This window comes from Mesoplodon mirus (genome assembly GCF_964341445.2).
Source record: "Mesoplodon mirus genome assembly, chromosome: 7".
Classification (NCBI taxonomy): domain Eukaryota; kingdom Metazoa; phylum Chordata; class Mammalia; order Artiodactyla; family Ziphiidae; genus Mesoplodon; species Mesoplodon mirus.
In genome coordinates, this window is record NC_138983.1 from 55,597,803 (window position 1) to 55,612,701 (window position 14,899).

Sequence of the window (14,899 nt, forward strand, 5' to 3'; positions counted from 1 at the left end):
TGAATTTTTACACAGATTTGGATAGAGATGGGAAATTTTTAAAATTATCTTGTGGAATCTTTTTTAAATATCGTATTTTTAAAAGTGATTTCTGATTCTTTTTTTTTTTTTTTTGCGGTACGCAGGCCTCTCACTGTTGTGGCCTCTCCCACTGCGGAGCACAGGCTCCGGATGCACAGGCTCAGCGGCCATGGCTCACGGGCCCAGCCGCTCCGCGGCATGTGGGATCTTCCCGGACCGGGGCACGAACCCGTGTCCCCTGCATCGGCAGGCGGACTCTCAACCACTGCGCCACCAGGGAAGCCCAATTTCTGATTCTTGAATGGTTTGGTTTTAAGTAAAATATTAGCATGCATGTAATATATCACAATGATATTTTCTGTTATTTTACATAGCCATTAAAAATGTTGGCATGGATCGAAATACACTGATATGGAAAGCTTCCTATGATATGTTAAATAAAACGGTCAGTAAAAATGGCATGTAAAGTGTGATCCTAAATCTATTCTGTAAAAAGTCTTAAGCTTAAGTTTATGATAAACATTTTTCCTTCCAGTTTTATTGAGATACAATTGACATACAGCACTGTACAAGTTCAAAGTGTAGCATAATGATTTGACTTAATACATCATGAAATGATTACCACAATAAGTGTAGAGAACATCCATCATCTCATACAGATTCAACATTAAAGAAGAAAAATTTTTTTCCTTGTGATGAGAACTCAGGATTTACTCTTAACTTTCTTTTTTTTTTAATTAATTAATGTCTTTCTTTTGGGGGGCATTGGGTCTTCGTTGCTGCATGCAGGCTTTTTCTAGTTGCGGTGAGTAGGGGCTACTCTTCATTGCAGTGCGCAGGCTTCTCATTGTGGTGGCTTCTCCTGTGTGGAGCACAGGCTCTAGGCATGCGGGCTTCAGTAGTTGTGGCATGCAGGCTTCAGTAGTTGTGGCTCATGGGTTCTAGAGCACAGGCTCAGTAGTTGTGGCACATGGACTTAGTTGCTCCGTGGCATGTGGGATCTTCCTGGACTAGGGCTCGAGCCCGTGTCCCGTGCATTACAGGCAGATTCTTAATCACTGCACCACCAGGGAAGTCCCTCTCTTAACTTTCATATACAGCAGTGTTAATTATATTTATCATGTTGTACATTACCTCCTTAGTACTTACTTATCTTATAACTTGGAACTTTATACCTTTTGACTGTCATCATCCAATTCCCTTTCCCACCACCTCCTGCCTCTGGTAATCACAAATCTGATCTCTTTTTCTGTAAGTTTGCTTGTTTGTTCTTGAAGTACAACTGACCTGCAACACTATGTTAGTTCCTGTTACACAACATAGTGATTCAATATTTCTGTACTCAAAATGATCACCATGATAAATCTAGTTATGATCTGTCACAATACAATGATATTACAGTTATTTACTATATTTCCCCACACTGTACATTTCATACTCATGACTCATCTGTTCTGCAACTGTAAGTCTGTACCTCTTACCTATTTCTTTCCTCCCCTCTCCCCTCTGGCAACCACCTGTTTGTTCTCTGTATCTGTAACTGTTTCTGTTTTGTTATGTCTGTTCGTTTGTTTTGTTTTTTAGATTCCACATATAAGTGAAATCATACAGTATTGGTCTCTCTCTGTCTGACTTATTCACTAAGTGTAATGGGGGTGGGGCATGTTTGGCAGAGGATGCACTACCCCCATTGTATTCCCACTTCAGCTTGTTTCTCCACAATGTTTCCAAGAGTCTGGGGGACCCTACCCCTTTGCCCCCTTTCCCACCTCCCTTTGTGCTCTGGAGGCCTAGAGGAATTGGTAGCTGCGATTTGTGTTATTCCCTTCTCTGAATGTAACGGTCAGAACAAAAAAAATAATATCCAAAGATACTTTGGTACTAACAGCATGATCTACAGCAAGAGAGATAAGCATTTGGCTCCAATCCATGAGATTCCAAGGAGAGAGACAGCCAAGACAGTGTAAAGAAGAATAAGAAAAAAGACTTGATAAATATTATTAAGGGCATGAAAGTTGAAAGCACAGTAAATGTACAAAAACAAAGCCGCCCAAGAGAAGACAACTTAAAAGTGTGGAGGCTACAACCAGCAGACTTCAAAAAGCTCCAGAAGATGCCCCCAAAAGAGAAGTGAACCCGAGTCCTGAGTTGGTGGTGGCTGCATCTGCTGTTGCAGACTATCCCTTTTGACAAGCAGATGACCAAGTCAGAGCTGCTCCAGCAGCATAAGGAAGACTCAAGGGCACAGAAAGAGGGCGAAAGACCTAAAATTAGTTTCAGTAACATATCAGCTACGAAAGTTGCCAGATCTGCCTGCCACAGCTAGAGTTAGTACAAGACTAGTGAATCAGATGCAGTTTGATGAAGGAGCTGATGATGATACCTGACCTTAAGACCACTGATCTTAGAACAAGTTTTAGGAAAAATATATTCAAAGGCAAGAGGCTTAATATTTTGGGGCTTAAGGCAGTTACTAAAGAGGCACCTGACACACAGAGACAGCACCTTCACTTTGGATTGTGGAATTTGCTAAGCAGTTAGCCGCAGTCAATGAACAGTCCTTTCAGAACGATTCCAAAGAGATGAGCCAATGGACAAAAGAGGAGAACCTGTGGGAGTCCCAACTAACAATGAAGCAGGTTTTGATGATAAGGGTTCAGAATCTCATGAACATATATTTCTGGATAAACACCTGGAGGATTTTCCAAAACAAGGATCAACTCACCACTTCATGAGCTGGTGACCTGGCCTTTCCAAAAACCCATATCTGAGTGTTAAGCAGAAGGTCGAACACGTAGAGTGGTTTAGAAATTATTTTAATGAAAAATAGGATGTTCTAAAAGAGAGTGACATACAGTTCAATGGGAAATTTTTATTTCAAGCTATTGGAGATTGGTATTATAAATAAAATAATTTGACTAGAAAAAATACGATAAGCATTTAAATATGGTTATTAGGTAGCAGAATTACTGGTAATTTTCCCTTTCTCTTTTAAATCTTTTTATAATTTTTTTCTTTTTACAATTCACAGAATTTTATAATTCTGCTTTTATAAATAAGAAAAAATAAAGCTGTTTAAATTTACTATAAGCTTCACTAATCAGATACTTTAACAAAATGTTTTATTTTGTACAAGGGACAGAAGAGTTGTGACTGTTTCTAGAAAATTCTCTCATTTGGCTTTCAAGTAGCACTGAAATGATTTTATTTAAACTAGTCTCTAAACCATATAAAATATTATACTAACGTAGTAACCTTATAACTATTGATCGTCTCCTCTCAAAAATGAAAGAGACAAGGAAAAACAGGACATCACAGATATAACATGAATAACCTGCAATTCTAATTAAATTTGATCATGCTTTGAATTTCCCAAATGTGTTGTTTTCTTTGAAAAGCATATAACTTGATAAAGTTGTTTCTCCTTGTCTGGGTAGTTGTAAATAGCAAGAGACAACCGCATTAACACTTTCAGATTTTGAACATCCTATAAACTAAACAGTTGTTCCCTCGTGCAGTCAAAATTAAAACTTATTCTTTTGAGAGTTTTTCCTTCTTAGTACCATACAGCTTACCTGATCTTAAAGATGTACTATGAGATTCTGTATTTATTTCTTATTCTAGAAAGATGCACATCAGCACATACCCAAGTATGCATTTCCTCAAAGATGACATATTAACATTTCAGAGGAAGAAGAATAGAAAATAATGTAGTATAAAGAACTCTAGAAATCTTAAAATACATCTAGTTCTATCATGAACCAGCTGTATATCCTTACACAAGTCATTTCTCTTAAAAGAAGGGGCTTTGAAACTGGATGATCAACAATTCAATCTGTATGTAATAAATATATAAGTGCAAGATATTATATTAGATGTGGTGGAGAGTTAAAGAGACTAAACAAACAGATCCATCTTGAAAGATTTTACAATCTAATAGGAAAAAAATTTTTTAAACAAGCAAACAACCTGCTGCTTCCATGGTGCAACAGAACATATTTTAATAAATACAAGCTTCTTTTAAAATAAGTAAATTAAAAAAATAAGGGAAAGGCCAAATCAATATTCAGCTCATGATACACTGTACAGCCAAACAGATTTAAGTGAAATGTTCAAGCTTTAATAAAGTACACTATATTTTACAGTTTATGGCAGAAAAATAATAAAAGGAAATTTAAAGATATATTATTTCAAAGATAATTAGGCCCTAAAAGTTTACTTACCTTTAAAAAACTCCTTCAGAAAAGTTAATGTCTGCCTTATAGAGTCATTACTCACTTCAGTAACCCATTGACTGTATCTGATTACTCTGTGCTCTGGCTAAGGACTAGAACTGCATGCTTACTACTTGAATAATTCAGCCAGCAATGGGGAGAAAATACTCCTCAAAAACGAACCAGTGGTGAGGGAGAAAAAAGAAAATGGATAGGTCAGTAAACCAATTCAGAGAAAGCCTAAACCACTCATGTGATCTGCAGAATTATCAAAGGCAGTTCATCTTTCCCACTACAGAAACCAGGGAGATAAGCAGTCTAGAAGCAAAGGCTGTTTTTTTTCCCCTACCTTTAACCTTTCAGAGTCTAATGATTCAAAGAAGACAAACAAGGGCAAGCTGGATTATATGTTTCCAAAATCTAATATAAAGCAACTATTATTTAACCATGTGGTCAAAGCTAAGCACCTAACAAACTGTATAAGCAGAAGGAATAATGGTGTAAATAATAAGCTTAATGCAACCAATAAATAGAATTTATAGGGATGAATCAATTATTTCAAAACACAAAATGACTAACAGTCAATCTTATATAGATTAGAACCATAAAGAGATCAATATTGAAAAAATTTCTCCATAAAACTTATTTTTTCATTTCAACATATATTTACTGCAGACAAGAATATAACAAGATGGGCAATTGGGATTGACATGTATATACTGATGTGATAAAACTGATGACTAATAAAAACCTGCTGTATAAAAAAGTAAAATAAAATTCAAAAAAAGAATATAATAAGAATATAAATATTCAAGAATGAATACAACAAAATTCTTTCCCCAATCAATGTAACAAGATGGAGGACTAAGCACATGCTAATTTTCTCCTTCTACTTAAAACACCATAAAATGTCAGAAAATTTCTTTTTAATAGAATACATCTATAAAAGCACAGCAAAAATGGCATGCCATTAGCAATCAAGATCACAAATATCCAAAAGATGGAACTAGTTTTCACACCTAAAGGTTATACGCAAGCAATTCATAGAAAACCTGTAAATGGCCAGTAAGCACAAGATGCTCCTTCTCTCTAGTAACCAGGGCAATGTAAATTAAAACAATGAGATATTTTATTCAGCAGATAGCAAAATATTAAAAATAATGATAAAGGCTTAGCAAGGATTTAAAGAAAAGGGACTCTCTTTTACTGTTGGTAAGAGAGTTAAGTTGAAAAAAGTCTTTTGAATATCCACCAAAATACAAAGTGTATATACAATCTGACCTGCACTTTCACTTCTAGGAATCTAACTTAAAGGCAGTATTTGCTCAGATATGTTCATGTATGTTTAGTGCAACATCTCTTCAAAACTGGGGGAAATGGAAAACAATTTAAATGATCAATGGTTAAGTGAATTATGCCTCATCCACACTATGAAATACCATTCAGTATGAAAAAAGTACCTATATGAAAGCACCTGCTGTCCCTCCACAAAGAAAGCACATATTGTTAGAGGAAAAAAAAAAAACTGGCTACAGAATAGATCATATTATTCCTCAAAATTCCTAGCTTCTTTGAAGTATTTACCATCAGACTGTAATACCCACAACCCCTCTTTGAGGTAGTCACCTGTCAACTCCCCTTATTCACAGAAAACCTTAGCACTTAAGTTTCTGCCCAGCTGCTCCAGTGATATTCCTGAAGATTTCAGTATCAGTATATTCTCTCAGTTTCTTCACTTCCTTCTAGATAAATCTTTTCTTCCATCCTACTTCATTTACCTCCTCCCATAATCATACCCTAAACTCTGTCATGTTCAATAACTAAACCACCTCCCAGTCTCACATTTAACCCTCTCACATTTAGACGACGACTTCTAGGTTTCCAACTTTACTTATATGCTAGTCACCCTACTTTTATAATTCTTTAGCACCATCAAAACTTCCAGTCCACTGACTCTACCACTCTCATTGTCCATCATGTCCTCAATTCCTTCCTCGAACAACCCCCTTAAAATAACCACGGTCCAAAATTACAACAACTTCCTCATATACACCTTCAAGTCCACAGCATCATTCCCTCTGTCATACTTTTGGTAAAATCCTAACCCTCGTTAAACCCAACCCATTGCTTACTCCAAAAGTGTTCTAATTGGTCTTATTTCCATTCTTGTCCTATGAGGCAGAGACAGCTAGCTGCCTACCCAGTATTCATTCTTTCATTCCTTACTAAAACAACCCTAGGGACTTCCCTGGTGGTGCAGCGGTTAAGAATCTGCCTACCAATGCAGGGGACACGCGTTCGATCGCTGGTCCGGGAAGATCCCACATGCCACGGAGCAACTAAGCCCGTGCGCCACACCTACTGAGCCTGCGAGCCACAACTACTGAAGCCCGCGCGCCTGGAGCCCATGCTCTGCAACAAGAGAAGACACCACAATGAGAAGTCTGTGCACTGCAACGAAGAGTAGCCCCCATATGCCGCAACTAGAGAAAGCCCGCGTGCAGCAACAAAGACCCAATGCAGCCCAAAATAAAAATAAATAAATTTATAAAAATAAATAAATAAAAGAACCCTAATTTTACTTAGGAAGTTAATGTACCCAGCTAAAACACTATGCTTCCCAGCTTTTCTGGCAGCTAGAGGGAGTCTGTGACACTCAACTACAAAATACAGGTGAAGTCACTCCGTGCGGCTTTGCAGAAGGCTCTTTAAAAGACCCAATTCAGGGCTTCCCTGGTGGCGCAGTGGTTGAGAATCCGCCTGCCGATGCAGGGGACACGGGTTCGTGCCCCGGTCTGGGAAGATCCCACATGCCGCAGAGCGGCTAGGCCCGTGAGCCATGGCCGCTGAGCCTGTGCGTCCGGAGCCTGTGCTCCACAACGGGAGAGGCCACAACAGTGAGAGGCCCGCGTACCGCGCAAAAAAAAAAAAAAAAAAAAAAAAAGACCCAATTCAGCTGACATAGGCCCTTCTGCCTTACCTTCTGTCTAGATGGGATTCTACAGAAGGATCAACGATGGTTGATCCACATCACAAGGAGACAGGCACACTTGAAGATGTCTAAACAGAAAAAAAAGGAGCCTGCACCCATGATGTCCTAGAGCTGCCATAATCAGCCCTGGACAGCTTACCTCCAGCTGTTTGTTACTGGAGAAAAGTAAAACCCTTAATTTATTTGAGTCACTATTTTGGGGTCTCTACTATTCACAGTAAATCCAATTCCTAATTCTTAGACCCATTACAGTTTATTCCCCACACAACAACCAGAGACCTTTTAAAAGTATAATTCAGATCATATTACTGGCTTCCCATCACACTTAAAATAAATTTAAGGTCCTTACCAAGCAACTAGGCCTTCTTTGATCTGGCCCTCTATCTCTCCCAACTCACATCTTACCAAATCCCCATGCCACCCTTGCACCCTTCCACAACTTGTACACTCAGTTCCAGCCACAGTGTTCCTTAAACAAGCCAAACTTGTTTCCATCTCAGGGCCTTTGCATTTGCTGTTCTCTTTGCTGGGAATGCTCTTTCCTCATAAGTTTACTTGGCTTGCTCCCTCATCTCTTTCAGGTAGCAACTCAAATGTTGCCTTCTCTGAGACTTTCCCTGATCACTGTATCGAAAACAATCTTTTTTTTTTTTTTTTTTTTTCTCCTTGCGGCACGCGGGCCTCTCACCGCTGTGGCCTCTCCCTCTGCGGAGCACAGGCTCCGGACTCGCAGGCTCAGCGGCCACGGCTCACGGGCCCAGCCGCTCCGTGGCATGTGGGATCCTCCCGGACCGGGGCGCAAACCCATGTCCCCTGCACCGGCAGGCGGACTCCCAACCACTGCGCCACCAGGGAAGCCCCCAAAACAGTCTTTTTGTGTCTCAAGTTTCCCTTCCACTCCCCTCTAACTCTTCTTACCCTGCTTTATTAATATATATTAATTTCTTTTTTGCTTATTTACTGTACATCTTCCCCACTAGAATGAAATCTCCCTGAGGTCAAGAACCCTGGGTGTCTTCTTCAGCATCATATTCGTAGTACCTGGCACACAGTAAGGACATAATAGATATATGATGAATAAATGAATATACATCATGATCTTATCTATACTAAAAAAGACTAAAGCATATGTGTGAGTGTGTGTGTGTGTAAATATATAAAGGATCTAGGATATACACTAAACTGTTGACACTCGTTATCTCTGGGGAAGAAAGTGGAAAATAAGAAAAAGAAGAACTTTCACATTTTGCTCTGCATATTTCTGCATAAAAAAGACAAAATTAACTACAACACATGGCAGGAAGAAAATTTTAAACATATTTAGAAATATAAACCTATTTATAGAATCATAAAATTTAGAAACATAGTAACCTCAGTAAGCATAACACTACACCATGGGTAGAGGGATCTATGATTAGTAAGCAAACATCTTTTAAAAGAACTAAAATTAGGGGAATAAAATTTCCTGTTAACTTTTTATAGCCCTTATAAAGGTTTTTACTGTCATTTAAACAAAATAATAAAGTATACTAAATAAAAAGTGTATTACACGTCAAATTAGTAATGATGAGTTGTATAGAATTAATTTCCATCACTTGCTCAGTAGAAACTTTTAAACATCTCCCTCCCCTAGGGATTCATCTAGATAATTATATATTTGTTTTGTTTCAGAAAATATGCATTCTAAGACACATCTTTTTTTATCAAATTCTCCATCCAAATATCTAGTGCCTTAATTTTTTTTACTTTATTGAGGCATATTTTTACATATTATATAATTCATCCATTTCAAGTATATAATTCGATGATTTTTAGTAAATTTACCAAGTTGTGGAACACACCATAAATCAGTTTTAGAAATCTTCATTGCTGTAATAAAATCACTCATGACCATTTACTGTTAATCTCCATTGTCATCCCTACTCAATCAACCATTAATCTACTGTCTGTCTCTATACTTCTGTCTATTCCTAGACATTTTCTATAAATGGAAACATACAATATGTGGTCTCTTTTACCTGGTTTCTTTCACTTAGCACATTTTTGAGGCTCATCCATCTGGTAGCATGTATCAGTGGTTCATCCCTTCTTATTGCTGAATAGTATTCCATTATATGGGTATGCCATATTAGTGACTTTTGGTTTTATGACTTGGATTTCCATTTTCCAGGTTATACAATGAGTGTAGGATAACCTGGGTACTTGGAGTACGGGTGGGGGGAAACCTATTTAATGTTTATTTAACACAAATGACATAGGTGAGTGTTTTTCAAACCCAATCCAGTTTACGCAGAATGAGACTGTCCTAGCTTCACTCAACAGCATTATGCTATCAGTCGCTTTTAAAACCATTTTCCTGTCCCTCCTTCTTTTTTTTTTTTGCGGTACGCAGGCCTCTCACTGTTGTGGCCTCTCCCGTTGCGGAGCACAGGCTCCGGACGCGCAGGCTCAGCAGCTGCGGCTCACGGGCCCAGCCACTCCGCGGCATGTGGGATCTTCCCAGACCGGGGCACGAACCTGCGTCCCCTGCATCAGCAGGCGGACTCTCAACTACTGCGCCACCTGGGAAGCCCCTGTCCCTCCTTCTTAACAGGAACGAAAGAACAGTTCCCCAAGGTATCCTTCTCTCTCCCAAGGCTTATAAAAAATCTCTACACTCACTATGCCTTCTGCTTTTCCTCCTTTTTCTACCTCCAAGTCCCTGTTTTCTCATTATCTTCAAGCTGACAGCTTCAAATTTTCCATATTCTCCAAGTTTCTGAAAAGTTATATTAAAACTAAATATCTGCATATTCTGGAATTTTATTTAAGAGAAATCTGTGGTTCTTTTGATGTAGCCCCGAGAATAATTTGTTTCTGTGTAGAAAAAAGCTTTGTAACTGATTTAAAACGAAAAACAAAAAAACTCACAACACCAATACAAAAGGAGCATGAGGACCCAAGTCAGCATTTGACACTCTCATTTAAAAGAAAAGATCAAAGAATATACAGTAATTAAGCACAGTTTTTTATCTTTTCTTTTTAACATGACCTTATTAAATACTGATCTTTTTTTTTTTTTTTTTTTTTTGCGGTACGCGGGCCTCTCACTGTTGTGGCCTTTCCGGTTGCGGAGCACAGGCTCCGGACGCGGAGCACAGGCTCCGGACACGGAGGCTCAGCGGCCATGGCTCACGGGCCCAGCCGCTCCGCGGCATGTGGGATCCTCCCGGACCGGGGCACGAACCCGTGTCCCCTGCATCGCCAGGTGGACTCTCAACCACTGCGCCACCGGGGAAGCCTTGATCTTTTTCGTTCAGTCTAAAATGCCACCATAATGTTATTGTCTTGCCTCTGCTTTATGATGATGTCTGATTCAGATTAAGTGGATTATCTGCCTTTATAAAACATTAAATATCTCCATGTAGAATGATTATCTAATCATTTATGAACTTTGGTAAGGGATGGTCGTTCAAGGAGAGGGCTGGGGAAGGATGATACAAATCTTATAACATACTTCTTATTACCAGTCTTTCTGAAGTCTTAATCTTCCAAGTGATTCCCAGACTATTAGCTTGAAAACATCAAAAATAAGATGATGTGGACACAGCTAAAAGCTCTCCCAACGGTAAACGTTCTCTAACTAGAAAATTATTCCACTACCCTTACCAGTCTAAGTTACAGTTCTTCTGTAGTACTTAAGAGAGTGAAAGCAGTAAAAGATAATACCAGCTACATGTAATTAGAGGAACCTTGCAAGATAAAGAAAAATAAGACAAGCTATTACTATTAAAGCTTAAATGTTAGCTTTTATCTAACATTTAAATGCCAAGAATACCTCTCTTGGTGGCCAGTTATTGCAGCAGGTATGTGATAGGCCATGTGAGCTACATTTTCATCTGTGAAAGGACAGCTTGAAAGGGTTAAGGTTTACTCTACTTCCATCATAGCTACAGAATCTAACTAGACCAGTATAAGGTAGGGTACAGAAAGACAGGCTCTGCATTATAAATTTTAAAAACCCCTAGTAAATCAAAACTCCCACTAAGCATTCTTTAATGTCATCATTTCAATTAACTTTAAGAAAGTGAATGGCATAATGATATGTATACTGTTATACTGTACCTTTCTCAGGCTTTCATATTCCTCACGAAGTTCCCCAGGCTTGCTTAATTTGATTGGTGCTCTGAATATAAACTCTGCAGGAAAGGAAAAGAAAACACTTTTTAACAGAACTTTCTAGGAAGGAACCAAGATCTTGTCCTACTGCTGCCCCCACACCATAAACCACATAAAAATTGTGGTCCTCTTCCACAATTCGAATATTCATTCATTCATTTAACAAATACTTATTAAAGGGTATAAACCAGGCACAGTTCTAAGCACTGGGGAGAAGCACTGAACAAATAAAGTTCTTACTATCATGGAGTTTACAATATTGTGGGGGGAAACAGACAATAAACAAACAAGTGTGTGTATATAATACAACTGGTGGTACTAAGGGCTATGGAGGAAAATAAACACAGGCTGGAAGGTTACTTTATCAATATATAGATGGTCTGAAGGGTCTCACTGATAAAAGTAACATGTTAAAAGACCTCAAGGAAAACTATATTTAAAGCTCCTAGTTTAACATTACCAAGTAACATTTTAAATAAGCTAAAGTTTTACTCATAATACTTTGTTACTAATGTTTCTTTCTACTTCTTTTTCAACATTGCCAACAGACTATTTTCCTGTATACAACTTATAAATATTTTCAGTATATAACCTGATTTTTTATCCTCAAAGCCTTCAGTGGTTTTGATCAGCTTACAGAATAAAGTCAAAATTCTTCAATATGTTACTCAAGGTTTTCCAGAGACTGATCACAACTTTATCTTTCTAAAGCACTGTGTCTCTCATCTCTTGACTATCTGGTTACAATATATATATGCCATATACTTCTGACCCTTTTATGCTGTTTCTCAGCTGAAATTTTCTTTTCTCCCCTTCTCTATATCCAGGCCCACAGCAGGCACACAATACACACTGTTTATATAAACAATAAAAATCCAACTTAAGAACAGGAATAAAAGATAAGTCCTAAATGCTATCAAAAAGGAAGGAGAAAATACACACTTCTGTCTCCTTAAATGTACATGACACTTCGATATACCCCTATGTATATTTAGAGACTTAAACACAGTATTTATTTGAAGACTTACTAACAACTCTATATCCCATTCAGGTTGATAATATTTGTTGTAGAAAAGCTGGCTCCTCAAATAGTTGACTTTTGTCCTTTTTCAGTTGTCTCAACTACCTTAAAAAGACTCATATACACCAGAGAAATGTGGAAGATTCTTAGGAACACTGGACATAATACAGATGCAGAAAACAGTAACTTAAAGCTCTACCAAGCTGCAGAGAATTATTAGACCTGGGGCTTGGGAGGCAAACACTACATCACCTTCACCCACTTAAAAAAAAGTCCTGATGACTATTTTAATCATATCTCTTAAGTACATTTCTAATTATAGGCAAATAGTATCTAAAACCAGATGCTTTAAAAGAGGAGGGGAAGAAGGAAGAGAAAAGCAAAACCCTTAAGTCAAAAAAATTCTTTTAATCCATTTATGGAGAACCTATTACCTGAACGATACTTTATATTTTCTCAGTGAATCTTCACCGAAACTTTATAAGGTAGGTATTATACCCATTTTACAATAAGGAAAATGAGAGGTTAATGACTTGCCCAAGGCCACAGAACTAGCACATGGCAAAATTAAGAGAAAAAGAATTAACAGGTATAAAGAGGGAAATTACATAATGATGAAAAAGGCAACCCATCAAGAAGCTATAATAATTATGCACCTGTATGAACCTACAACAGAGCAAAAAAAAAAAGATTATAAGAGAAATTAATAAATCTAAAATTATAGTAAAAAATTGTAACACACCACAATTAAAAACAGGTAGATCAGGAGGATCAAGGGTAATAAAAATATAGAAAAATTGAACAATAAAATTAACAAACTTGATTATATATATTTATATATATTTATGAACTCAATGAACAAAATATATATTCCTTAAAGCAAACAAGGGACAATTAAAAATACACTAGGGGGCTTCCCTGGTGGCGCAGTGGTTGAGAGTCTGCCTGCCGATGCAGGGGACACGGGTTCGTGCCCCGGTCCGGGAAGATCCCACATGCCGTGGAGCAGCTGGGCCGTGAGCCCAGGCTGCTGAGCCTGCACATCCGGAGCCTGTGCTCCACAGCAGGAGAGGCCTTAACAGTGAGAGGCCCATGTACTGCAAAAAAAAAAAAAGAAAAAAGAAAAGATACATGCATCCCAATGTTCATAGCAGCACTATTTACAATAGCCAAGACATGGAAGCAACCTAAATGTCCATCGACAGATGAATGGATAAAGAAGATGTGGTACTTATATACAAAGGAATATGACTCAGCCATAAAAAAATGAAATAATGGCATTTGGAGCAACATGGATGGACCTAGAGATTATCATACTAAGTGAAGTAAGTCAGACAGAGACAAATACCACAGGATATGGCTTATATGTAGAATCTAAAAAAATGGTACAAGTGAACTTATTTACAAAGCACAAATAGTCACAGATGTAGAAAACAAACATTGTTACTTGGGGGAAGGAGGGAGGAGGGATAAATTGGGAGATTGGGATTGACATATGCACACTACTATATATAAAACAGATAACTAATAAGGACCTACTGTATAGCACAGGAAACTCTACTCAATACTCTGTAATGACCTATATGGGAAAGAATCTAAAAAAAGAGTGGATATATGTATACATATAATTGATTTACTTTGCTGTACACCTGAAACTAACACAACATTGTAAATCAACTATACTCCAATAAAAATTTTAAAAAAAATAAAATGTAATTATGATTGGAAAAAAAAAAGAGCTTTCAAAGCTATGAAAAGACATGGAGGAACCTTTAATGCATATTACTAAATGAGAGAAGCCAATCTGAAAATGCTACATACTGTATGTCTCCAACTATATGACATTCTGGAAAAGATAAAACTTTAGAGACAATAAAAAAATCAGTAGTTCCAAGGACGGAGAAAGTAGGGATGAGTAGGCAGAGCAGAGGATTCTTAGGGCAGTGAAAAAACTCTTTCTAATATTATAATGATGGACACATTTCATTATACATTTGTCCAAACCCACAGAATGTACAACACCAAGAGTCAAATCTACCATTCTGGTGAATGACAGTGATAATGGGGGAGGCTATGAATGTGTGGGGGCAGGGATCATATGGGATATCTCTGTACCTTCCTCTCAATTTTGTTGTAAAACTAAAACTGCTCTAAGAAATAAATTCTTGGGCTGGCGGGGGCGGGGGGGTGGGGACAGAGCAACAACATGTCAAAAGAAGCAGAAAAGGCAACATCACCCTCCTTAGTCCAGAGGAATTAGTCCCAAAACCCACCAATCCCTCCACCAGAATCTATAGGGATTTTCAAGTGTTTCAGTAGCACAGAAACAACCATTCACCCTTCCGTCATCTCACAGAAAAGAAATACTAGAAACTATTCCAGGTGTCACTGAGCTGCTGAGTATCTTAGTATTTATAAATGAATCCAGTGGTGGAAGTACTTTCTTAATGCCTGTCCTCTGACAACTACAGTTGACCCTTGAACAACGTAGGT

At 38.0% G+C, this 14,899-nt stretch overlaps 1 protein-coding gene and 1 pseudogene across 2 annotated transcripts in view; one reads left to right on the top strand and one right to left on the bottom strand.

Annotated features, from left to right (window-relative positions):
• The window catches only part of RNF169 (ring finger protein 169), an 82,643-nt gene that overhangs the window by 45,028 nt on the left and 22,716 nt on the right, over positions 1-14,899 (bottom strand). The window contains exon 2 of the mRNA XM_082626953.1: positions 11,332-11,405. Within this exon, the coding sequence (XP_082483079.1) occupies positions 11,332-11,405 (74 nt within the window). The remainder of the gene's footprint in view (positions 1-11,331; positions 11,406-14,899) is intronic.
• Positions 1,743-2,929, top strand: LOC309807960 (small ribosomal subunit protein mS31-like; annotated as a pseudogene). The gene has a single exon. The product of its transcript is annotated as a small ribosomal subunit protein mS31-like (transcript).